Source organism: Mytilus californianus, unplaced genomic scaffold, assembly GCF_021869535.1.
Source record: "Mytilus californianus isolate M0D057914Y unplaced genomic scaffold, xbMytCali1.0.p SCAF_11, whole genome shotgun sequence".
Classification (NCBI taxonomy): Eukaryota; Metazoa; Mollusca; class Bivalvia; order Mytilida; family Mytilidae; genus Mytilus; species Mytilus californianus.
In genome coordinates, this window is record NW_026262593.1 from 8,565,684 (window position 1) to 8,591,129 (window position 25,446).

The 25,446-nt window shown below is 32.4% G+C and overlaps 1 protein-coding gene across 1 annotated transcript; it reads right to left on the minus strand.

Annotated features, from left to right (window-relative positions):
• Window positions 1-1,566: 1,566 nt before the first annotated feature.
• Window positions 1,567-22,651, minus strand: LOC127720775 (von Willebrand factor D and EGF domain-containing protein-like). The gene is made up of 9 exons (XM_052227528.1): window positions 22,631-22,651; window positions 21,316-21,402; window positions 15,361-15,446; window positions 12,616-12,685; window positions 11,754-11,954; window positions 4,830-4,988; window positions 4,403-4,592; window positions 3,606-3,779; window positions 1,567-1,571 (listed from the first exon to the last, which is right to left on the minus strand). The coding sequence occupies exons 1-9, from the start codon at window positions 22,649-22,651 to the stop codon at window positions 1,567-1,569; spliced, it is 993 nt and encodes a 330-aa protein (XP_052083488.1).
• Window positions 22,652-25,446: the final 2,795 nt, after the last annotated feature.

Consider the following 25,446-nt stretch of genomic DNA (forward strand, 5'->3'; position numbering starts at 1 on the left):
ATTAGTTTTGGTAAAGCTGTTTCTCATATGTGAATATTATTGACAAGATCTCATAATAAGGGATTCTGCATTAATTTCAAGAAGTTCCCAGGCTTAATGCAAATATTCAAGACAAAATTCAGAAATATAAACACTGATCTATGCTAGAATTATATCTTAATATGATCATCTGAAGGATGTAATTTTGTAATTTGGTAAATTTGTAGATTTATGTTACTTTGATTCTCAAATCGGACGGGGCCAAACATATGTGCCTTATATTACCTTCTTCTTTGAAGATTTGTAAATTCTCTATTTAAAATTAAAAAAAAAAAGATAATATTTAATGTAAAAATTCACAAAACATTCATAAATTTATATTGATTTTCGTGTTGACTGTCATTAGCTATTTGCCAATGCTAGTTATACCATAGGACCATCAGACATATTTGTCAAAGAGGTCTCTCTAAGAATAATGTCAGGCAAGTTCGGCCTTAAGAGGTCTCTCTAAGAATAATGTCAGGCAAGTTCGGCCTTAAGAGGTCTCTCTAAGAATTATGTCAGGCAAGTTCGGCCTTAAGAGGTCTCTCTAAGAATTATGTCAGGCAAGTTCGGCCTTAAGAGGTCTCTCTAAGAATTATGTCAGGCAAGTTCGGCCTTAAGAGGTCTCTCTAAGAATTATGTCAGGCAAGTTCGGCCTTAAGAGGTCTCTCTAAGAATTATGTCAGGCAAGTTCGGCCTTAAGAGGTCTCTCTAAGAATTATGTCAGGCAAGTTCGGCCTTAAGAGGTCTCTCTAAGAATTATGTCAGGCAAGTTCGGCCTTAAGAGGTCTCTCTAAGAATTATGTCAGGCAAGTTCGGCCTTAAGAGGTCTCTCTAAGAATAATGTCAGGCAAGTTCGGCCTTAAGAGGTCTCTCTAAGAATAATGTCAGGCAAGTTCGGCCTTGTGTATCATTGGTGATGTTTGAACTTAACGATAGGAATGCAAAAGTGAAAACAAAAACATAAGAGAGAGATTGTTGATGCAACTCAATGACAAAAATAACCAAAATACATTTAAAAGACAACATTCAGTCTTACATGTGTCTATACAATAGGCCAAGCTCTAAATGGCCTCAAGTGTTTATATGTGAAGTGCCAGTAACTTCCAAACTCATATCCATTACATTTACTCAAAACTCCAAAATTGGATTTGTTACACACTTATAAGTATATATATCAGACCCACAAAATTTCTATTGCAAACAAATGATAATGCATTTAGTCATGCATGACTCGTACGTATTTCGGACTGGCAAAAACAAAAACTTAAAGATTTTCGATTGGTATGCGACCCCAATATTATTACAAATATAAAACAAATATTGGTGCCATACGATTCACGAAGGTGAACAAGTGCGATATTACAAAGACGATTTCGCTTACATTGTTTGAAGGGACACATTGCCCCGCTCGCATTAAATTTGATATTGCAGTGAACTGTCAAACCTTAATTTGGTAAATAACCCCAATAGTTGATATCATAACAAACATGTGTACTAAGTTTCAAATTGATATGACCTCAACTTCATGGTTGACTGAATATTTTAACCTGAAAATATATTAATCTCACACTTTGACATTTCCATGTTCAGTGAACCGTGAAGTCGCGGTCAACACTGTCATTTGACATATACTATTTTAAGGTTACTTAATAGTACACATCAAGTTGTTTAGACCATATCATTTTTGTAAATTGCCTTCACTTAATACTTCAATATTTATTTACACGGGACGAATGGATGGACGAACAGACGAATGGACGGACGAACAGACGAATGGACGGACGCACAGACAGAAAAAAACATAATGCCCACTACCATTTCCCTTTTCAACTTATACTGTATATCTCGTAGCTCATTCTGCTGTTTTAAAACAGAAACAATCAAAGAAATGCCTTCAAAACCCAATTCTCCAAACAATGTATAACATTCATGCACTCATGGAGATTTGACATATGGCAACTACTGACGAGGTTCGGGACTTGGGATAGTCACATGTAAATTTGGCTCGTTTAAAGTACTAATAGTTCACCGAGATCGCGACCTTTCCCTCTTACTCTCAATCAGTAAATTGACAAAAACATACATTAAAAACATAGAATAAACAGAGATACAAAAAAGGCAGTTACATCTTAACTCCAGAATAGACTAGAAAAGCTCATTAACCGGGACTTATACAACCACATCCTGGATTAATACATGAGTAATCTATGATAGTGACTGATATACACAGAATCAGAGAATTTTATACTATTATTTTTGACTTTTCTTAGTGTCTTTTTTTTATATATTGTCTCAGTGTACATCCTACATGCATGCATATTTGTATATTATAGATGAAAGGAACCTTTTGTGACGAGTTGCGAAGACAATGCAGGAGCAGGTCTACATTTCTCTTGAAAAAAAATGCACTGGAATACTCTAAGCATATGCACATTTTCATTAGGTTCTAACAATGTACCAACTTCCATTAAACCTATGATATATTTACGAGTTGCGATGACAAGGTAGGTTCTGAACAGGGCCAACAATTTCTAAGCTGAAAGAGGATTATCTCTAGGAAAACTCAAATAATTCAAACAACCTACCAAAATGCACAAGTTCGGTGCTGGACAAGGTCCAAATTTTTAGTCCCAGATGCACATCTGCATTTATAGGATATAACAATATGCTAATGTTCATATGTATACTATATACCATGTAGCAGGAGTTGCGATGACAAGGGCGGCTGTAAAAAGGAGTCTACATTGTTTAGGTAACATGGCCAAAATTCTAAATAAACGTTAAAAGTTCTTCACGTGATGATCTTGCATGGCAAGATCAATTCTTCTGCCAAGTTTGGTGTGAATCATACAATGGATAATTACTTGGATTAGGACAGACACACTGATTCCTATTCATTTCTCCTGAATGCTTGTTTGCGCAGATATAATACTGATAAAATAAAATAAAATATATAGTATAATAGCAATGAATCGCGGTTCTGAAATTAAGCTCAAAGTACGAAACTTGTTGATAAGAAAACATACAGTCCTACATTTGATCTCGGTTGCAACAACGTCATAAATATGACAGAGAGTCATGATTATGTATAATGCCAAAAGCAAACAACACAGGAAAAATATATTTTTTATTGAATCAATCTTTTATTATACCATACCGAATCAATATTACTGATTTGAAACTGGATAGAAATGGAATACTCCGGTAAACATGAAATTATTTAAAATATTGTAATATTGTAATGTAATATCAATGTACTCTTATTCGATATTCTCCCTGGATACCTAATAACTAATATATCAGGGATACTTAGTACAATGCTGTACACTAAGTAAATTGTTAACAGCAATAGCGTGCAATAAAATATATTAGTTACGTTAAAAAAAAAATATTACTAAAATACGAGAAACTGTGATTGAACAACAACAATTTAAATGTTTAACCAACGATCTGAATTGATATGCCATGAATTCTAAATTTCATTACGACAATTTCGAATGATTTATTTTTGTGAAATAGTACCTGTAACGTATTAGTAAATGTTATAGTATTTTGAATAGTTACGTGATATTTTTGAATACTACAGGACAAGTTCGGACTGCTTCCAACGTCCTCTCCTAAAACAAAGGCCGTATCACATTCGATTTCACTTAGATCACAAAACCCATCTCCGCGTACTCCAAACATCACAGGAGGTGTTGTTTTATCAACTGAACAATCTGATGCAATATAACCATTATGGCAGTAACATGTACCTATATAAATTCAATTATTACTGCTTTATTTGCCAACTGAAATATCCAAGTAAATAAAAAGACGTGGTATATTGTCAACGGATACATATTATGATGAGTTTTTCACATGCATTTTATAAATATTATTTTGAAACTATAAACACGTGAAGCATTACTACAAGTACCAATTTGGAGAAGGCATGCGTAATTGGACCACTGAACGTTTTTTCTTCAATTTAACCTTTGTCGTACCATTTGAGACTTATTTTAAATATTTATCATTGTATCTTTTCCCGATTCAGTCCTTAATATCATCTTGAGCCAGCTATTTGTCTATAAAATATGTATCGTATGAATGCATTACTATGATAAGTATGCTACGACTGATACGTTACGTTCAAAATAGAAGAATTACTAATTAATGTATAGCAATTGTCTTTCAGAATATGACGAGACTCTATTTAATGAGTGATTTTCAATATAAAACTTCCTCTTTTCTGTGAAGAATTGACGTGATTAAAGAGCGATGTATGAATGTATTAAAAGAAACGTGATATTCGTATAATCTAGCTTATTATCACTTTCATCGTCAGTTTAGAAAAGTTTTTGGAGTCTCGAAATAATAATTCTCAAAACGAACTAACCGTTTACACAAGAACCGTTTCCACTGCATTCTGGAAGACCAGGGCAGAGTACTTCCCGCACAGCGTCTGCAATTGTCATTCCGCCACCTTCTGGTTCCTCGCTCAGAGTGCTGTTGTCAATTAGCTCCCCAAAACAATTTGATTTGAAGCTTTCCATTGTTGCTTTGGTCCATGACAATGATTTCGACAACTGAAATTGAAATAGCATTATCTGGTGGAAAAAGAGTAAATTTACATTGCCTATTATATATTTCAGAGAGAGAGAGAGAGATGTAAACCAATCTGTACAATAGAGACTATACGACTTTCAATTTGAGACATCATGGTTTAATAAATTCTTATAACATAAAGAAAGCAGACATTTAGCCAAAAGTTAATATGAGTGAAATTCTATTCTATTTTGTTTATATTTTAATTGATACAAAACCTGAATGTCGAGGGCACATGCTTCCAATGACGATTCACTTTGGACATTAGGAACTTGGCTACAAGCCTTAAATACAGAAGATGCTCCTAGAGTGTGTTGACAGTACTTTTCCGCCTCATTTTTAGTCATTGTAACATTATCGTGCTGCTCATTTGAAACCTAAAACATATCATGCATTATATTATACAATTATAGCCTTTGTGTGAGGTCGATATGAGGTTATATCGACGTAAGAGAAGCATATTGACTGAGGATTAAGTCCGAGGTCTATATGCTTCTCTAGGTCGATATAACATCGTATTGACCTCAACAACAGGCTACAATTGGTATTTTATTAATCAACAACTATTGCATGAACAATGTAAGATTGCAGACTTCTAGAATATATTTCAGTAACATGCTGTATGCCCTGTGCAATAAGCTGTTTTTTTACCTACGAAGAGCTAAACACAACAGTATTGGCGTTCAAACTGAGTAAATACACATGTTCATGTGACCAAGTTTTAACGAATCTCAAATCCTTAAAAATATACGATTAATATTGTTAGAATATAACAATCATTTACGAGACCTAAACCATTAAATGTTTCGAATTGACTACACAAAAACAGCCAAAAAATGGTATCCAAATATATCATGCTTACAAGGGGTATGTATTTGCCAAAAATACCAGTTGAGAGGTAAACAAATTTCAAGAGCCGTTAGGCAACCCTAAGGGAACGAACTGTGTGCCTCTCCTTGCCGATCTCTTTTATTTTCATATGAGTCGAAGTTCAATCAGACACTTGTCAAAAACAAGAAGATCAAAGAAGCCAGATCATTTAATTTCACATTCAAATATGTTGATGATGTTCTTTCCATTAACAATCCAAATTGTTCTAATTAAGTTCCATTGATATATCCTCCAGTACTAGAAATTAAATAAACAAAAGACACGGCTTCCTCTGCTTAATTTTTAGACTTATACCTCGAATTTGACATAGGCGGCGGTCATCTCAGTACCAGAATCTATGCCAAACGAGACGATTTTAATTTTGAAATGATCAATTTTCCCCCACCTTAGTAGCAATATACCAACTTGACCTGCATATGAGATATACATTTCCTAACTCATTCGGTATTCAAGACCTTGCAGCTGCTACTCAGACTTTGTAAAACGTCGCCAGTATTTGAGCAGAAAGTTGATGAACCAGGGTTATGTCAATGAATGTCTCGTCCTCTTTCTAAAATAAAATTCATCGGAAGATACCAATACCTTGTTTATAAATATTCCGTATCAACTTCACAAATAATACACGATGGTCTTGAGGTGTAGATTCTAGGTATTGACGTTGTTTATCGTCTGAATAACGTTTTATAGTATTCTTTTATTTGTCTTGGTTTAGGGGGCCTCGGTGGCCGAGTGGTCTAAGTAGTTACTACTGTAATCACTAGCCAGTCAACACTGAGGTTGTGAGTTCGAACCCCGTTCGTGCGGATGCACTCGACTCCAATCTTAATTGACTAGGATTGTCAGTTTTCCTATCGAAGGTCGGTGGTTTTCTCCGGGCACTCCGGCTTCCTCCACCAATAAAAACTGGCAGCCACGAAATAGCCCAAAAGCGGTGCTTAAAAGTGACGCTAAAACACAAAAAAAAATCATTTATTTGTCTTGACAAATTATTACTTTTACTGTTTAGTCTATTTTTGGTAATATCCATTTGACGTGGCTCGGTACTTATAGATCCTGTCATTGTGTTATTGTGCAATGTTAAAATTTTTGTATTCTTGTCTTTCGTTTTTGCTAATGTGCTTTGTCTATATATTTGTTTTTCTATGTTGACATATTTGTTTCTTTTTATAGTGATTAAGATTATAACACACTGTTGACTGCTGTACCCCTATTTTTGATATTTTTACCTATTATGTCTGTTTCTTATGTTCACACATCGTTGTCAGTATAATGGACTTTTATGCAACTGTCATACAAGTGAGAGGTTTAGCTAGCTATAAAACTAGGTTTAATCCACCATTTTCTACATAAGAAGATGCCTGTACCAAGTCAGGAAAGTTTGATGTGTTTGAGCTTTTGATTTTGCCATTTGCTTAGAGACTTTACGTTTAGAATTTTCCTCGGAGTTCGGTATTTTTGTTATTTCACTATCTCAGGCAAAATAAATGTTCACATAAATTAAACGAAAATGTATTTCATTCAAAACTTATAACAAGTGTTTATCTTCGAACAGGTACGCATTTTCTGCCCCAAATGGACTAAACATGAACTACGAACTAGCTACACTTTAATGCTTGTCTTGTTGTCGGTTGACCAAAAGATCGTCGTAGTGCACCATATACAAAAAGAAAAGCATCAGAGAAACACTAGCTTATCACTAACATGACTTAATGCTTTGTTAGAAAGAAAAAAAAATAGAAAACTCTTAATGTTATAGTTCGTCTAATAGAGATGCACTTACGATAGAACGTTTACGACGATGTCTTCGAAAACTTTTCCATGGATACTCAATTGAACGTTTTTTTCTCAAAGGTTTTTCGTGGCAGGTTTTGGACCCTATAGAGTCATAATGCTTATTCCGTTCACAAGGTACAGAATAAGAAGGTGAACAATCAAATTCCTCAGCCTCTTTTGTGTCAGGTGGACATGTACAGTAATTGTCGTCGTTGTTCCACAATTTAATGGTTTTATTATCTGCAGTCAAGGAAAACAAATTTTCATTTTGCGTTCTAATCTTGTCATCAATTCTGAAATATACCCCAAATTTGCGTTAAATGTGAAAACTTATAGTCATTTATTACTTTATTAGACATTTTTATTTTATTTTATTTTATATAACAACCTTGCAGTAGGCAAATATAAAAGACTTGATTACTTATCTTAATTTAAGGTTAATCATTGATGACTAATATCCTTCAGAAAGGTTAAATGAACCAAGACAACAAATTTGGCACAATTAGGGATTTTAATTTTAGATAAGATGTATGAACATATGAGCTTAATAAGTAAGGTCTATACAATATCAGCAATTAAATAAAACAAATATCGACATACATAAATTATACATATATCATATTTCACAAACTAATTAATCAAAGGTCAAAAATGTATATTATAAAGCAAAGAATAGTTGCAAACTCTTGGTATGTATATTTATATTAAATAGAAAAAAATCAATATTGAAGATATTACCTCCATGATTTTGTGAAATCTTTAGGATATAAAGCTGTATAGCCCTGATTGTTACATTCATCTTTAGTTCCAGAGACGGTGCTCAGTGCATTGTTCCGTAGTTTAAAATCGTCTGTGCAAGTATCACTAAGAAAACCACAAAGCCCTCTTGTGTTTCTTGTATCATGCAGTGATGCTTTGATATCGACATTAAAGTACTTAATTGATGCAGTTATGTCAACTCGTGTGCCAGTTGGAAAAAATATCTGTAATGATATAACATTTCAATCATTAGCAAAATTATAATAATATATAGAAAGTTTAGTTTGAATGTGTAGAATAATTACAAAAGGTAAAGAGAACATCATTCGTTTAATTTTTAACAAGGGAGTGAAGACACCAATAAAAGTTATAAAACAGATAAATCAATAAAAAACAAATATCAAACTCAACAAAGCAAAGCAAACAACTTATAGTTGCTAACGCTTAAGTATTTTGGACATTGGTCGATAGTTGTGTCAATGTCAATCATACCAAATCTCCTTATTTTTATAAGCATTACAGAACATAGTATAGCAAATAAGCTACAGTACTAATCAACGACAACATTCTACTGATCAACCATCGATCCCAGCAAGTACAGAATCTCACAAAAAATATATAACAAAAATAAAAATATCAGTAGTTACATTAGTAACATTAGTTTGAAAATATATTATCACAAGAGATTTAAGGTGGTACCCAACACCTTGACTAATATTAATTTAGCTCGTTTAATTTTCATAAAATTTTGACAAAATGTTTACTTTGACCCTTTGACAAAAATATAAAAATTTCAAAAAATTTGAACCAACCACTTTATCAGAAAAATTTCATTGGTTATATAGCAGTTTGACAAACACTAATTTTGATCATTGAGAAGCTTAATATTTCCTTTACAATACAACGTTATTAAAACGTTTAGCTGATTTTTACAGAGTTATCTCCCTGTAGTGTTAGGTACCACCTTAACTGTCATGACCTGACCTAATGTGCAGCTATGCATTCTGAAACTAAAAAAAATCCAAATTGAATTCACTAAAATGAAACTGATAAAACCCTGAATAGCAAGTCTTATTGTAACAAAACGTTCAAATAATTTTACAGTAAATGAAAGTGACTTTAATTGTACAGAGCATTTTGTTTTAAATCAGAGGAGAATGTGTTCATTTTTCAAATTGCAATCAGTAACAAAAACAACTTTGTTATACTGCAGTCGGATTTGCTTTTTAACAGTCAATGGACCGGTACCATTACCAATATTGATATTAGCTGTTGATAAGAATAGGTTTTCATGCGATAGGTCTTGGGATTAACTATAGTCCTTAGTAAAAGAGAGGCGAAAGATACCAGAGGGACATTCAAACTCATAAGTCGAAAAAAAACTGACAACACCATGGCTAAAAAAGAAAAAGACCAACAGACAAACAGACAAACAATAGTACACAAAACACAACATAGAAAACCAAAGACTGAGAAACACGAACCCCACCAAAAACTGGGGGTGATATCATGTGCTAAGGAAGGGTAAGCAGATCCTACTCCACATGTGGCATCATTTGTGTTGCTCGTGTTAGTACAAACCTGGTAATAAGTCCAATTCGGTAGGTCACATTCGGGAATCGGGACGGGAATGTAGTTACGACATTAGGAACATATCCGCTATCATCTGTGAAACGGATATTCCATAACGGTTAACCAACTCGTGATGGCGTCCGTAAAACTTACGAAAGGATGATTTCAACTTCACCACTTGGAATTCTTGGTTTAATAGCTTCCTTGTGACAGCAACCCTCTATCAAGGAAATCATGATAGGAAATACAAGCCCTGGAATATCGTATCAACTGGGAGATATATACTCTAGTAAAGAACGAATGTTTTGGCATTAAGGTTTAAACGAATTTTGAATAAAGATTATTTACAAAAAAAAGGTTCGATTAAATATATTGTCTATTGTCACTATCGCTTCCATACCTTTTAGCAACCTTCATGCGATTGTATTGTCAAAGATTTTAAAAAGGACTGAATTTAATGACACAGCTGAAATAAAACGTTTCCAAATCAAATGCCTTTGTGAATACTTGAAAAATAGGCCTCAAATTACGTTGCAAAAAAAAACATTGTTCAAAATACAGAAGTGGATGGAAATCGAAAATAAAATTCATTGTTTGATATACAGGACCTGCAAGGAATTGTATATCGGACAGACATATTATGACTTTTCCTTTTGGTAACAAATATGTTCTCATAGCAAACAGATTAGGTATCTGAGAGTAAAAATACACGATCTGAAAGAACGTTTGGGTACATGCAGTAGAGGAATTTAAAGTATTTCCGTCTTGCTAAATGAACGACTTTTATACAATCGAAAATTTCGGTTCTGTAATATTCGTGATGGTTGGTAAATTATGGCGTTGTTGTATAAATATAAATTAAAACACACCACCCTATGGATTGCATCCGTTGATCTCTGGTGGATATTTTTATCTTTGGCAATACTTCAACATTTGCTTAAGTTTATATAGATAAGGATGAAAATGGCAAAATTAACTTTTTTGATCAGCCTATCACTCTGATGGAGGTATATATAGCAAGTAAGTTGAGTTAAGAAAGATGAAAAGTCACCACTGTTCGTGTGTTGATGTTGATTTGTATACCTTATAGATACAATCGATTTACAATTTATGAAATGGATCTATAATTACATAAAATATACGTAAACAAATGCAAATAATTCTCGAAATTCCGTACACAAAATGTTGTTAAATAATGATATGCTTTTACAGTAAACAATTCCTTTTTAATGATATTCAAATATATGGGGGTCATCGTTTCTGTGTAAATCGTTAATTGATAATACCTCTATCTTCTATTGTATGAAATGTTAACGACATCTAGCCTGTGTAGCATAGTTTATAGGTGATTGATCGGTTGCAGTTTTGAATCTAGATTACGACGTTCGTATTGTTAAAATTGTGTAGGTTTTAGCGCGACTGGAAAGAACAAAAAATTAGTAGACGGATAATGGATAGACTCTAGATAAAAACAGACGCTAGCACTAGGCTATTGAATCAGTAAAATTCATGTATAAATATCTGCATTATATAATGGATAAATGGTAAAAATCAAATGGATAGAACGCCATATCTTGTTCTACTCATCAGACGAAAATGTAAAAGTCAATAAGACAATATCAAAATAATAAAGTTACTCTGACCAATGAAAGTATGTCTCTTACTATGAGCAACAACTACCTTCTTAAATAATGCATTGCTGGGAACCGTCTCGGTTGAAAAATCTTAGTTGACGATGTAATTGTCCTTATTTAAAACGACATGCCGTTATGCGTATCCATTGTTGACTTTTTTTTTACAGGGAAGTGCTAAATTTTCAAGTTTCTCTTAAAGTATAAAGTATAAGTAAGTCTTAATTGTCAAATATTCAATATGCAAATGTTATATTCCCGTGTGTTTTATTGACTCATTAGATGTCTAACTATCTACAGAAAAATAATAATTGACCATCTTTTTTTTATTTGTTCCCTAGGAATGCGTGCGTAACATCGATATCTTTAAAAGAATTAAAAATATGATAGGCACTCACTTATACGTTCTATAGAAAAACAATTATTGACCATCTTCTTTTAATTTTTTTCCCTGTAGGAATGAGTGCCTAACAGCGATATCGTTGAAAGAATGAAACATGATAAAGACTCACTTACACTGTACTGTCTGTCATTTTTCTTTTGACGACGAACATCTAAAATTTTATCATGACAAGTCCTATATTCAAACAAATGTTTATCACCATCATCATCACACTTATCGGCTATGAAGACATCACCACCAGCTCTAACAGCAACACCACAGTTACAAAAATTTACTTGGTGAGGAGGATGGCAGCTCTTTAGTTTAATTTGAACCTGAAATTCAATCGTAGAGTTAAAACTTGCTGCTTATGACCTAAAGATCACTTATTTCAATTTGATAAGGGATATTTTCACTAAAACATGTCTGATAAATTTATGATGACCACATGTTGCTTTGAAATTAAAAAAAAAACTAGAATAAAAAATGCATTAAATTAAATGCAGTTAGTTTACCTAATCCTAACCCTAACCATAACATTAAGGAAAAAAATAAACCTATATAATTATATATTGTATATACGCAGGCACGTTTATAGAGCATCATGTTTTGTTTTATTTGATGTGGTTCAAGATTTTGGATTAAATCAATAAAATTGAAATAAAGGTTAAAACTACAAAATTATTCACCAGATTTATCCTTTGCATTAAATCTTTTTTAAATAATTAAATAAAACTTCATTCTTTTCCTCATGCTTTTCACTTAGATTTTTGAGAACTTGGTTAAACAGTAGACATACATCACATAGTCATTATCATAATGAAAGACATAGTTAAATTTTTGCATACCTATGTTTTTCTGATATATTTGAAATGATGGTGCAATATTATGTTTTACTATTACAATATTCAGTCAATAAAATAAAACACAATACAAAGATACACAAGTGGAGAAAGCTGTAAAATAAGAAAAGATTGGTAAAATAGTACACTTTACCTGCATCTGTCTGTTTTGGTCCTTATGTTCGTATAATATATATACTCCCTTTTCTTGATGTTCATATTTCCTAAATAAAAATAAATCTGGAACGTCTAACATACTATATAAATTCAAGAAATGATATGATCATATCAGCATAAAACATTAAATTATGCATATGCAGTACAGATGGTACTGGCTTGTTGATAGTAACACTGCTGTACGGCACAGGACAAAATGGAAAATAGCTGTTTTAGCACCAGGCTCTTCGAATAACACTATGATACATACAACAAAGTATTGTTAAAACCTTAACTTACATATAGGAACCTACGGTACTTTGAAATTAAAGGAACGCAAAGTTAAAGAATAATGCTAGCTTCTTTTCGTTCTTCTCGAGAAGCTCTTTTATGTAGTCTTTATAATATGAACAAAGACATAAGTCGGCAAGAATTAGGGCACAATAAATCCCCATAGAAATGCCGATCGTTTGTTGAAAAAAAACGTCCTCGACACGTTACAAATATATGTAGGTTGTCAATTAAAACATCAAGAATATTTTAGAGACTTTTTTTGTTTGAATCATAATATGATTTATTCCTTCCTTAAACAAGTTCTTCGTACATGTATCTACGTTAGCCATTCCTTTTGATGAAACAAAGTTTGACTTGTACTTTCAATCTGTCTTAAAATTTATAATGGTGTATATTAGTGCAAAGGTAAAGAAGTCAAATGGTTTATACTATTGCAAGAGGATAGAGACTTAAATGTTATGTACTTTTACAGATCTTTAGAATGTTAAATTCAAACCGCCCATGGAAAAGGCAGTTCCACAGTTTATCTAAAGCTGAACTAACTAGAAATTGACAATGAGGATCGGTTGAGAACAAAACTATACGATAAAAAGATGATTTCAGCTTCCCAGTTGTATAATTTTCATTTCTATGTAGCACCATTCCAGCTGCGCCTGCATATGAAATATATATTACCAAGTTGATACGATATTTCAAATCTTGCATTTGCTATCATGATTTCCATGATAGAGGGTTGTTGCTCACAAGGAAGGTATTAAACCAAGAGTTTCAAGTGGTGAAGTTGAACTCATTTTCTTCGAAAATTTAACGGATGCCATCACGAGTTGGTTGATTGTTATGGAATGTCTGTTTCACAGATGACGACGGATATGTTCCAATTATCGTAACCACAATTTCTTCCTCGTTTCAAAGAATGCGACCTACCGAAGTAGACTTATCACCAGGTTTGTACTTACATGATCAATACGATGTGTGCCAAATATTGAGGAGGACCTGCTCAACCTCCGAACAACCTTAGATCATCCCCAGTTTTTGTTGGGTTCGTGTTCTTAGTCTTTCGTTTCCTATGTTGTGTTTTGTATACCGTTGTTTGTCTTCTTGTTTTTGTTTTTTGTTTTTTGTTTTTGCCATGTCATTGTCAGTTTGTTTTTGGCTTATAAGTTTGGATATCCCTTTTGGTATGTTTCGCCACTTATTGTCACTTATTTATCAAAGATGCTGCTTTGGTTTTCTTTAAAGTCGTGACTAATGGTAATGGAATTATCTTATTTTAAATTAGGTTCATTCTCTATAATTCCCCATATGCTTTGGAAGAATGGAAAACACGTTTCGGCATAAAATAAGAATTTCATGTACGTTCTTGATTATTATCTTTGTTCTACAGCATTTTTGTGTAGTCAATAAATCGTTTTGCTTCTTCACGGGCTGTATAGATCTTTACTCTTGTAATTGTATCCTTGAGCAACTACATGATTAATTAGTTGTCCAAATCTTAGTTTTGTTTATTTCAAGTTGATCATATTCTGATTGTTCTCAAAGTCTGATTAAATGATTACCGCGGGAGCATTGTTTTAATGACACAATACTATTATTTGGAGTTATATGTCTCATGAGTATATTAATACTAGCACATACCATATATCCTTGTATCAAGTATACTAAAGTCCTTTTAAAATATTTCAACTCACGATTACCTTCCTTGATATTACCAGCTGTCTAACAGAGGGTCTGCTACTTTTAGCCTACTGATACCAAAAAGGCTGTCACCCCCCCCCCCCCCCAAACCCCCACAAATTGCGCAATCTTTTTATCAGATGTGTTTATGTATTCTTGCTCTAAATATGCATGAAATATTTGCCATGTCACAAGTCACTCTTAATATAATAGAGAGTAAATCCCTTCGTAAATTTTACGGACGCCATCACGAGTTGGTTGACCGTTATGGAATAACCGTTTCACAGATGATATCAGATATGTTCCTTATGTCGTAACTACAATACCCTCCCATTTCACGAATGTGACTTACCGAATTAGACTATTTACCGGATTTGTAATAACATAAGTAACACGACGGGTGCCACATGTGGAGCACGATCTGCTTACCCTTCCAGAGCACCTGAGATCACCCACAGATTTTGATGGGGTTCCTGTTGCTTAGTCTTTGTTTTTCTACGTTGTGTCATCTGTACTATTATTTGTCTGTTTGTCTTTTTATTTTTGGCCATGGCGTTGTCAGTTTGATTTCGATCTATGAGTTTGACTGTCCCTCTGGTATCTTTCGTCCCTCTTTGAGAAAAAAGGTTCATAGAGCATTTGGCATACCGGTACTTCTGTAGTTTTGGTACCCAATAGAGTGAACGAAAAAATTAGGTTTTCGTCTACTATTAAAATTCCCAAGATCAATAAAACAGAGCTTTGTTCCCATTATGTTTGTAATGCAATATTTTACCTTCCGTCAAACGTTTTCATGTGTGGGTCGTTATGTGATTCGCAGACCTTTCCAATCCAGTCATCGGGTGCTTCATTTACGTTGACCTTCAAAAGATAATAATATCTGTTAAGTCATATAACTCCTAAACCATACATGTACAATTTAATAGACCTACATGGAGTATTAATGCTTTGACTTGACATCCATGATAAATGACACAGAAAATGAACTCAAAATAACATCTTTACTTGTATCGATTTTTCACTGAAACTGTAAGAGATATGTATTTGACATAATGACAAATATTTGATTAATTTGGGTCAAACCAATCAAGATGATATCTCTTAAAGTTCTGTCCCTGAAATGTTTATATTGATGACTTATTGCTTATTACCGTCTCCTCAGTAGGACGAGAAATATTTATCCAAAGGGGAAAGTATGAAGAAGAAATAAAATGACCCATAGGGCGCAGTTTGATACGACCGCAGAGGTCGAATTCTAAACAGTTGGGGCAAATATGGACACAATATTCAAGCTTGATACAGCTCTGAGTTTGGATTGTGATTAAATATTTGACACATCATAGGTTTCTGACACAGAATGAATGTTGTCTAAGAACTTAGAAAAATTATTTTTAAATTGGACATTTACCTATTATGTACGAAAGCCTATTAGGGTCACAAAAAAAACTATCGCGTAATTACGAGATCATTATCGCGTAATTACGAGAAAACTATCGCGTTATTACGAGATAATCATTTTTTATCTCGTAATTACGAGATAATTATCGCGTAATTACGAGATAACTGTCGCGTAATTACGAGAAAATTACATATATATATATATATATATAGCTATACAGATCATGATTACCCTTCCGAGGCACCTGATAAAACGCCCGTTTTTATTAGCTCAACTGACCCAAAGGGTCAAGTGATCTTTTCCCATCACATGGCGTCCGTCGTCCGTCGTCGTCCGTTAACTTTTACAAAAATCTTCTCCTCTGAAACCACTTGGCCAAATTGAACCAAACTTGACCTTAATCATCCTTAGGGTTTCTAGTTTGAAAAAATGTATCCAAAGACCCCGCCCACCAACCAAGATAGCCACCATGGCTAAAAATCGAACATGGGGGGGGGGGGGGTGGTAAAATGTAGTTTATGGTTTATATCTTTGAAACTAAAGCATTAAGAGCAAATATGACAGGGTAAAAATTTTCAGACGAATCAGACTTCCCGTTGTTGGGATGCTGCCCCTGAATTGGTAATTTTAATGATTATTTTTCAGTTTTTGGTTATTATCTTGAATATTATAATAGAAAGATATAACTTGTAGGAGCAAAAATGTTTAGCCAAGTAAGAGCTACAAATAAGTCAAATGACCAAAATTGTCAATTGACCCCTTTAGGAGTTATTGCCCTTTAAAGTAATTTCTGCAATTAAGTACATTTTTTTTTAATCTTTTACAAAAATCTTTCTCCTCTTAATCTACTTGGCCAAATGAATTTTTATCCCTTAATTACGCGATAGTTTTCTCGTAATTACGCGATAATTATCTCGTAATTACGCGATAGTTATCTCGTAATTACGATATAATTATCTCGTAATTACGAGATAAAAAACTTCTTATCTCGTAAATACGCGATAGTTTTCTCGTAATTACGCGATAATTATCTCGTAATTACGAGATAAAAAACTTCTTATCTCGTAATTACGCGATAGTTTTCTCGTACGAGATAAAACTATGATTATCTCGTAATTTCGAGATAAAAATCTTATCTCGTAATTACGCGATAATTATCTCGTAATTACGAGATAAAACAATGATTATCCCGTAATTACGCGATAATTATCGTGTAATTACGCGATAGTTTTCTCGTAATTACGGGATAAAAAAAAAATTTTTGTGACCCTATTAGGCTTTCGTAATTATGGTCCAATATCCAAAATCTAACCATTTCGTACCCTAAAAAAAAACATTTCGTACCCTGACTTTTTCGTACCTTGACCTTTTCGTACCTCATGGAATATTGATATGCATACCATTTCGTTCCTCATGTGAAGAGCCAAAAATGTGCTAAATGCAAAAGTTAATGGAAGGGATTTAAGGTAAATTACAATGAGATCAATTAGGGGGGGGGGGGGGGGTGTTGGAAGGGAGGTCTTGACTTAAGCTTTTGTTTTGAGAGATTCAAAAATTTCCTCCCAAGTCCGTCTTATGAAGAAAAATGACCTAAAAATTTACTCATTTTCTAATTGTTTATTTATTGACAATCAGTTTCTTAATATAAAATGGCGCTTATAACGCGTAACAGTACTCGGAAGTAGATCAAGTATAAAGTCATATGCTCTTTCAAATTCAACAAAAAAAGGTCGAATGTGTTTTACATACTTAAAGGGCTAAGTTTAAACATAAAACACGTGAAGGTAGATTTCTTTTAAAAGAAAATCCTTTTTATCCAATTCTTCAGAAATGTTATTGAATTAGCCGTTTTCTCTCACGAAATTACGAAAATTGCGAATGGGAAAACGTGATGGAAGAAAAACTAGTCAAACTTGGAAGGAAGTTTGTATTAACCGATTCTGAGAGAAACATTTTAATACACCAAATCATTTAACACATGTTATGAAAAAGATCAATAACAAATGGTAAAGCATGGAAATAAGAAAAAGATAATATCGCGCTCTATCACCTAAGTTTTAAACAAGTGCTTAAGAATTCTGTGTTCATTGATCTTTGTTTTTTAGTTTTTGAAGGTCACGATCGGTTAACTTCTGCTCCTAAACATGAAAACAAACTAGCAGCCAAAGTAAAAATCAGTTTGAAAGGGCTTAAATCGTCAAATTGGCACCTACATGTAGCACAAACAATGTTCCGATCTTAGAGTACTCGTAGTTTCTTAGAGCTATTTCAAAGCCCATTAAAACTGATAAACAAATCGTCTTTTCCCATACTTAAATATCAATCAGTGCAATCAGTACACATCGAAATAATTAAGTGAAAAAACGTTATAAACATTCTGAGAAAAGAATATCCTTAGCTTGTGTAATGCCAAAATATTAGTATCAACAGGATGTAGAACCATAAGTATTCATAACTGTATAGCAATACATATTTAGTTATGCTTTAATTTTTTTAAACAAAATAAATGTTAGAACCAATGAAGACAATATTAAAAGATTTTACTATTGCTGGAATCAAAACATTTCGAAGGTCAAATCGGTTATGAAGCTGAAGGGAATTGACAACTAAAAATAAAAGTCTAAAAAGTTAAAGGAAATCTGCCTGTTTTCATCTCTTCCTGAAAAACGTACGTTCTTGAACGCTCAAATTTTTTATGAGCTGTTAATTTACAAAAAATGAACGTTTAATTATATTTCATGTCAAGAGTGCTGCCTACTTGGCTGGTTATACCCTTTTGAACGATACATCTACTAACACTGGTGTAAAAAACATTTATTTAAGATACCAGGCTTATTATTGAGGACGCCAAATGTTCAACTTGACTTAACTTATTACTTTAATAATAGACAAAGGTGATATGAGTTGGCAAAAGTACAGTTTTCAGATAATATGATATGTATTAAATATAGTTTCTGCGTATATGAGTTGCGAAAGCCACGAGGATATGAGACAACTAAATTTAATTTGGATAACATCAATTTAGTGAATTTATGTAATTGTAATAATTTTGTCACGGACCTCATGGATTTTCACAATCTTATCTTTTTATGGCTTTCTGACAAAAATAGCAAATTTTACTTAAAACATTGATACATCTGTTTTATTATAGCCGTTCTTTTTTCATTTGATCCACCTCTTCAAACCACATGTTTAAATTGTCCAAATAATAATTTTAATAAAAATCCCGAGCTCATTCATTAATTTTAGTATGTATTAAAACTACTTACAATGAATTATAATGATGCGACCTACCTTTATACTTGGTAACGCATGGTTATTCCATATATGACTCTCATCAGCATGAACTCTTAAATTAAGAATGTAATTGTTATATTTTGATGTATATTTTCCTATTCCCCTGTATCGTATTTTGATGGACTGGGTGTCATTCCAGTTGTCGTTTTGAATTTCGTGTCTGCAAAACCTCGAATTAACAGACAGTTTTCCTCTACACGATTTATCTGTATTATCGGGTGCATACATTTCTACTCTAAGTACACATTTATGTGCCTGCCCTGGTCTTGTCAAGCAACCAAACGGCACTGTAAATCTGAACTTAATGTGCTCCTCTTGGTTTTTTGCTATAGTTAATACAGTTGACGTTATCTACAACAGAAATGAATCTTTTTAAAACTATGAACTATAAGAAATGTGACTTTTCGTTAATTCCAATCACGTTTCCTATTTTGTAACCTTTATTCTTTCAATAACAAAAACAAATGCCTTGCATTTGTCATTTGTAGCACATATTTACCAGTTAGTATAAACACAAGATTCACCTTGATGGCGTTAGCCCGAATGTGTGTTTCTAATTTACACCAAGATATTATTGTCAATGCATTGACTATATTAGGTTAAGTTTAACAGATATCCTATAAATTCAAAGAGATATCTTATAAAGTATATAGGATATATTATTGACTTCAAATTATATAAGCTATATAATAAAGAATACAAGATATAATATATACTTTATAAATTATCTTATTAATTTGATAAGATATCGATTAATAAGATAAATTGAATAAAAATAAAAACGGCTTGCCATAATTATATATTCTGTTTTCTCATTGGATAAAAGCATAGGGAGTCCTCTTTTATAATCAATTATATCCAGCGGAGGAAAATCATGAGAGGTTCATATAAAATTTGGAACAGCTAACACGTACCTAAATATAGTAATGTAGAATGTTTCTAAGTTAAGGGAAGTATACATAATATGATTTTATTCGATGACTCAATTATTATCAAACCATCAGCGCTTTCGATCTCGCAGACGTCAATTATACGTTTCTGTCATTAAAATATTGCAGATGCAGCTACATACCTGCTGAAAAATGGTATGATGCTTAGACTGTTTAACTTCATCCTCGCGATTTATGATTTTTTTAAACCAAATTAATATTTAATCTGCATTATCAAAACTATAAGAAAATAATTTCATAAAAATGTAAAAAAAAATATATAAAGTAAAAGTGTTACCAGGCTAATGGAAAAAAGGCACCAAACAATTGGAAAAAAGGCATTACAAAATGAAAAAACCAAAACATAAAACATGGTATTATTTAAATCTCTAGTATAAACGATCTGTAAAACAAATTGCCATAGCAAATATATATTGAGTATAAATACAAGAAGCAGTTAAATATCATGAGCAAATACTAGGATCTTTGAGATGGATCAAAAGGTCATGAAATCAATAATTGTAAACTTTTAATATAAGTTGGCGTTGGGGTATGTCAGATACATGGGGTAAATACATTAGTATACCAACCTCATCAAAAGTCATTGGTTTTATAAAATCGGTGCCTTTTATGTCTGACTATATGGTATGCGTTTTGCTAATTGTGTAAGGCCTCACGGTTACCTATAGTTGATTAAATCCACGTCATTTGGACTCTAGTGCACAGTTGTCACATTACAAATCATACCGCATATTTTTATTTTATATTGTCGTGCGTGGATTTTTATTTTAGTTTTATTGAGTTTTCCTTAAAAACATTTCCTAAGCAAGGATATTTTACGACAATACCATACTAATATATCTGTTATATACTGATTCAAGGTTATTTGGGGAAACTTTTTCTTTGTGTTTTTGTTTTGCTGAAATTTAATAGGAATTCATATTTATAGTCTTGCTTCTTATCTGAATGTCAAATTCTAGCATGAATCTGTATATTGAAATCCCTAGTATAAACTAAGGATTTAAAATACATGCTAATGAATCCATTTTAGTAGAAATTGAATATTTAAGAACGTGCAGAGAGCATTTAATTAAAGAAATCTTACCGAAATACCAGCAAAAAAATCACTACTCTTTGCAGATGGTCCTGGTCTTCCTTTAATGTTATTTTTCGCTCTAACAACACAATTTATCTAAAAAAAGAATATTAACAAATACTATCCTTTTCAAATGCTTTGATTAGAATGAAGTACACCTATCGATATTATTATTATCTGAGTGTAATCAGGGTGCATGGAATTTTAATACCATACACCCATGATGAAACCAAGATAACGAATTTTTTTCTTATGAAGCGTTTCTTTGTTCATTGATACTGGGCAAATCTTTTCGCCGCCATCTTAGCAGACGTAATTGAATAAAGTTACGTCCCTTTTACTGAAAACACAATCAAATACAACGGATTAAAAACAAATTAATATAAAAAAAGAATATATTACACTGTGTTACACATATTATTGTAAAATGTCATGGATAAATCAGATGTCATCTAAACTATTGCAAGCTGGTGAACTGGTACTTAACAAACATATAACAACACTTATAAATAATACAATAGAATCAATTGAATTTCCAAACAGACTTTATAAAAAAGCTCACGTCGTACCACTACATCAAAATTAACGATCCACTGGATAAAAATAACTACAGACCTGTGAGCATTTTACCTACAATTTCAAAAGTATATGAAATGATTATGTCTTACTCAGTTAACTGAGTTTTTTTAAAATATATTTCAAGCTTTTTAATGTGCATTTAGAAATAGTCATGGATGTCAGACAACTTTGCTTAGAATCCTTCAAGATTGGAAAACAGCTTTGGATAAAAATATGTATATGGCAGCAATACTTATGGATCTTTCGAAAGCTTTTGACTGTCTAACACATGAAACTTTTTTCAAGTAAATTATCTGCCTATGGTCATTCTTCAAAATCAGTGAAATTACTTCAAACTTATCTTACAGATCGTAGGCAACAAATCAAACTTCAGGGAGTACTCAGCAGTTGGGCTGACATCAAGAAAGGGATACACCAAGGTTCAATCTCGGACCTCTATTATTTAATATTTTTATAAATGACATATTCTATTTTATTGAACATGGAACCCTATATAACTATGCTGACGATAATGCTCTGTCATATGCTGACAACAATTTTGAAAATTTATTGTATATACTTGGAAGAGAAAGTGCTGTTTTAATTGATTGAATTAAATCTAATTGTATGCAGGCAAATCCTGATAAATTCCAAGCCATTGCAGTTGGCATATTTGCAACAAAAATAATACCACTAAATTAGAAAAAAAATTAGGAAAGGGCTTTACGATTTATATATGACTATGTTAGTTCGTATGATGAATTACTTGTACGAGCCAAACTTCCATCACTGAAAATTAGACGTATGCGTAACATGTCTATTGAATGTTTTAAAATTTTATATAAATTGTCACCACTTTGATTACATGATTTAGTTCTACTGAAAGATTGTAAATATGATGATTTTAGAAAATAAATGCTAATTTCAGTCAGTTAAAAAATATTTTAAAATCATGGAATAGAAATGACTGTGCAAGTGCACAGTTTGTGCAGATTATTAATTAATATATTATGTAAAAATATTTACCATTTAGATCATATGCTATTTTTTTTATATTTGATGCAATGCATTTTACCAGCCTTTTAATCATGCTTAGTTTACATTTTATATGCTTTTAACTATAATACCTATCTTATCATGCTTATAATCTGCTTATTACCACCATGCTTAATTATAGTGCTTCCTTTTGTGTTATGTAATTTATTGCATGCGTATTATGTATTGTATTGTTATGTCTTGTTTGTCGATTAAAAGCTCATTAGAGTTTATGCTTTGCCCTTGTTTGCATATTACGCCAACTCTAAATAAAGCTTATTTATTTTTATTTATTTATTATTTCCCAGTGTAATTATTTAAGCTTTTGTGGGGGTATTTACACCATGGTAAATAACCAACCAGACTGCAAAATTCTTGCTTCATACGAAATAGTAGAGTTTATCCGGAAATATACCTTCCTACTATACCACATTTAACTTGTAGCGATAATAATGTACGTAGAGTATACGTATAAACAGTCTTCTGTTCCCATGTTTATGTTGCGAGCGAATAATTGTTTTCAGATCACTTTTAGCCAAATTCCGAAGCCCTAGACAAAAGTCAATGTGAAAAGAAACCACAAAACTCAATCTTTAAAAATATACTTTGGATTTTTTAAAACTCATCCAGTTTAGCAGTATGGTGTGAATTGGGTGTCTTACCTGTTAGCATAAAGTGTTATAAAATGTAGAAATGCTATGCACGTCTCAATGAGATTGCTGAACAGTCTGGCGGTCTACATGAAATTCGCAAGGATAAAATTCTCACAAATAGAGAAAATAAAGAAAGGCTTCGATGTGCATACTCAGACAAGCCCTAGGACAGTCATAAGTCTATCCATACTCATTTCCTACGGTATTTCTTAGTACAGATCCTAGGACAACTTCGGTAAACAGGCCAAGGCTAAAGATAGAGTTCTAAATATTTGTAAACAAAGCAGGCATTGATCATGTATAAACAAAGGAGACAAATTCATAGGGTTTCCCAATATGTGTAAAATTGATAAGTATATTTTTCATTAATTAAAACAGTGTTTCGGTATTAGTTAGTATTTGCCTTATCAATAACTGTCAAAATTGTTTCATTGATTTGTTTTTGTTAAAAAATGTTTCAAATAACTACATGTTTTACGAATTTCCTCCCCTTTCACAGGTAACGCCGAAGTCCTCTTTTTAATTTCAAACCAAGAGTTTGCAAAAGTATTATAATTGTTATACATAACACACTCACTGTAACGTCTAATTTTTTAATGTCTTTTTCTGTAAGAATTAGATTTGACAAATGTGTTTTACTCTTCGTAATTGTCAGAATCGACTCGCCATTAACAGCCCAGGTTACTTGGTAAAATGGACTTTTGAGGCTTGAAGCGTCTCCAAAATAACAAACAAAGCCAATAATCTGCCTTGGGGGTGCATCTAATTCATCTGGAATCAAATCTGTTTGTATTACAACATTTTGTAGAGTCTCTTTTGGGGGTGTATCTACAAAAGATATTTTAATTCGTATGATAGATTGAAAGATTGCTGGATGGATAAATATATAAATGAATGATGGAAAGATTGATGGTTAAACGGAGGAGAGAGAGAGAGAGAGAGAGAGAGAAAGAGAGAGAGAGAGAGAGAGAGATTACAAATCTAAGTTTGAAGTTAACTGTTTTGTTGTCGTTAACCCACTTGTTTTTCATGTCATTCTTTTAATTAACACAATTAAGTATTATAGATACAATTGATAAGCATTGATTCTTGAAAGAGAAACAATGATCCCGGAGTATTAATGGTTTGTTTTTCATGAATCAACGCTTATTCGTTATGACTCTAACTTAAACTTTTGTTCTGATGTGTTTTGAAGATTAAAGCCTTTTCTTAATTAAAAGGTATTTTAAGTGATTTTGAATAACCATGTTATCATGTTCAACGACGAATTAATAAATCAAAGTTCACAAATAATCGGTTATAGAAATACAAATATAACATAATACGTGTCTTTAAATTAGTATTAATATTATACGTAATTTACCAATTAAGACATATTCGAATGTAGTTCTAAGTATATATAGTATGTATATTACGGACATTTCTAGCAAGAAACCTTATTCACGATTCACTCGTATAGGGATTTGCGAATGAACCTTTGTAAAGATATATAGTAAAACATTTTAAATCATACTATATTTATAAAACAAAAATTGACAAATTGAATGTAATCATTTTCTTTTCAAAAACGTGAAATAGCCAATAGTAATCCAAAACCCACTATTATTACAAAGATATCCACAATACCATACAAGATAAGAAAAACGGAAAAACTAAAGGAACAACAAAGAGAAAACAGGGATTCGAACCTAAACCGACAAATCTCTACTTTTAACTTGACTCTACAATTCATTGATTTAAACCTCGCGGCTACCAACTTATACTATACGATTGTCTAGTATGTATATATAAGGGTACAAGCCCTGTGTGTTATGTTGTACTGATGTGTATCATATGTTCATTGATATATTTAAAATAATCATCGAAATTTTAAACTATTGGCAGCCGAGAGGTT

Excerpts from the sequence above, each read along its gene's own strand:
- LOC127720775 (XM_052227528.1), bottom strand. The coding sequence starts at position 22,651 with ATGGAAGTTTGGCTCGTACAA. Across the intron at positions 4,989-11,753 it reads AAAATGACAGACAGTACAGT|GTTTCAAATGAGCAGCACGA; the intron begins GTAAGTGAGTCT and ends GATATGTTTTAG. Across the intron at positions 3,780-4,402 it reads AAACGGTTCTTGTGTAAACG|GTACATGTTACTGCCATAAT; the intron begins GTTAGTTCGTTT and ends GAATTTATATAG.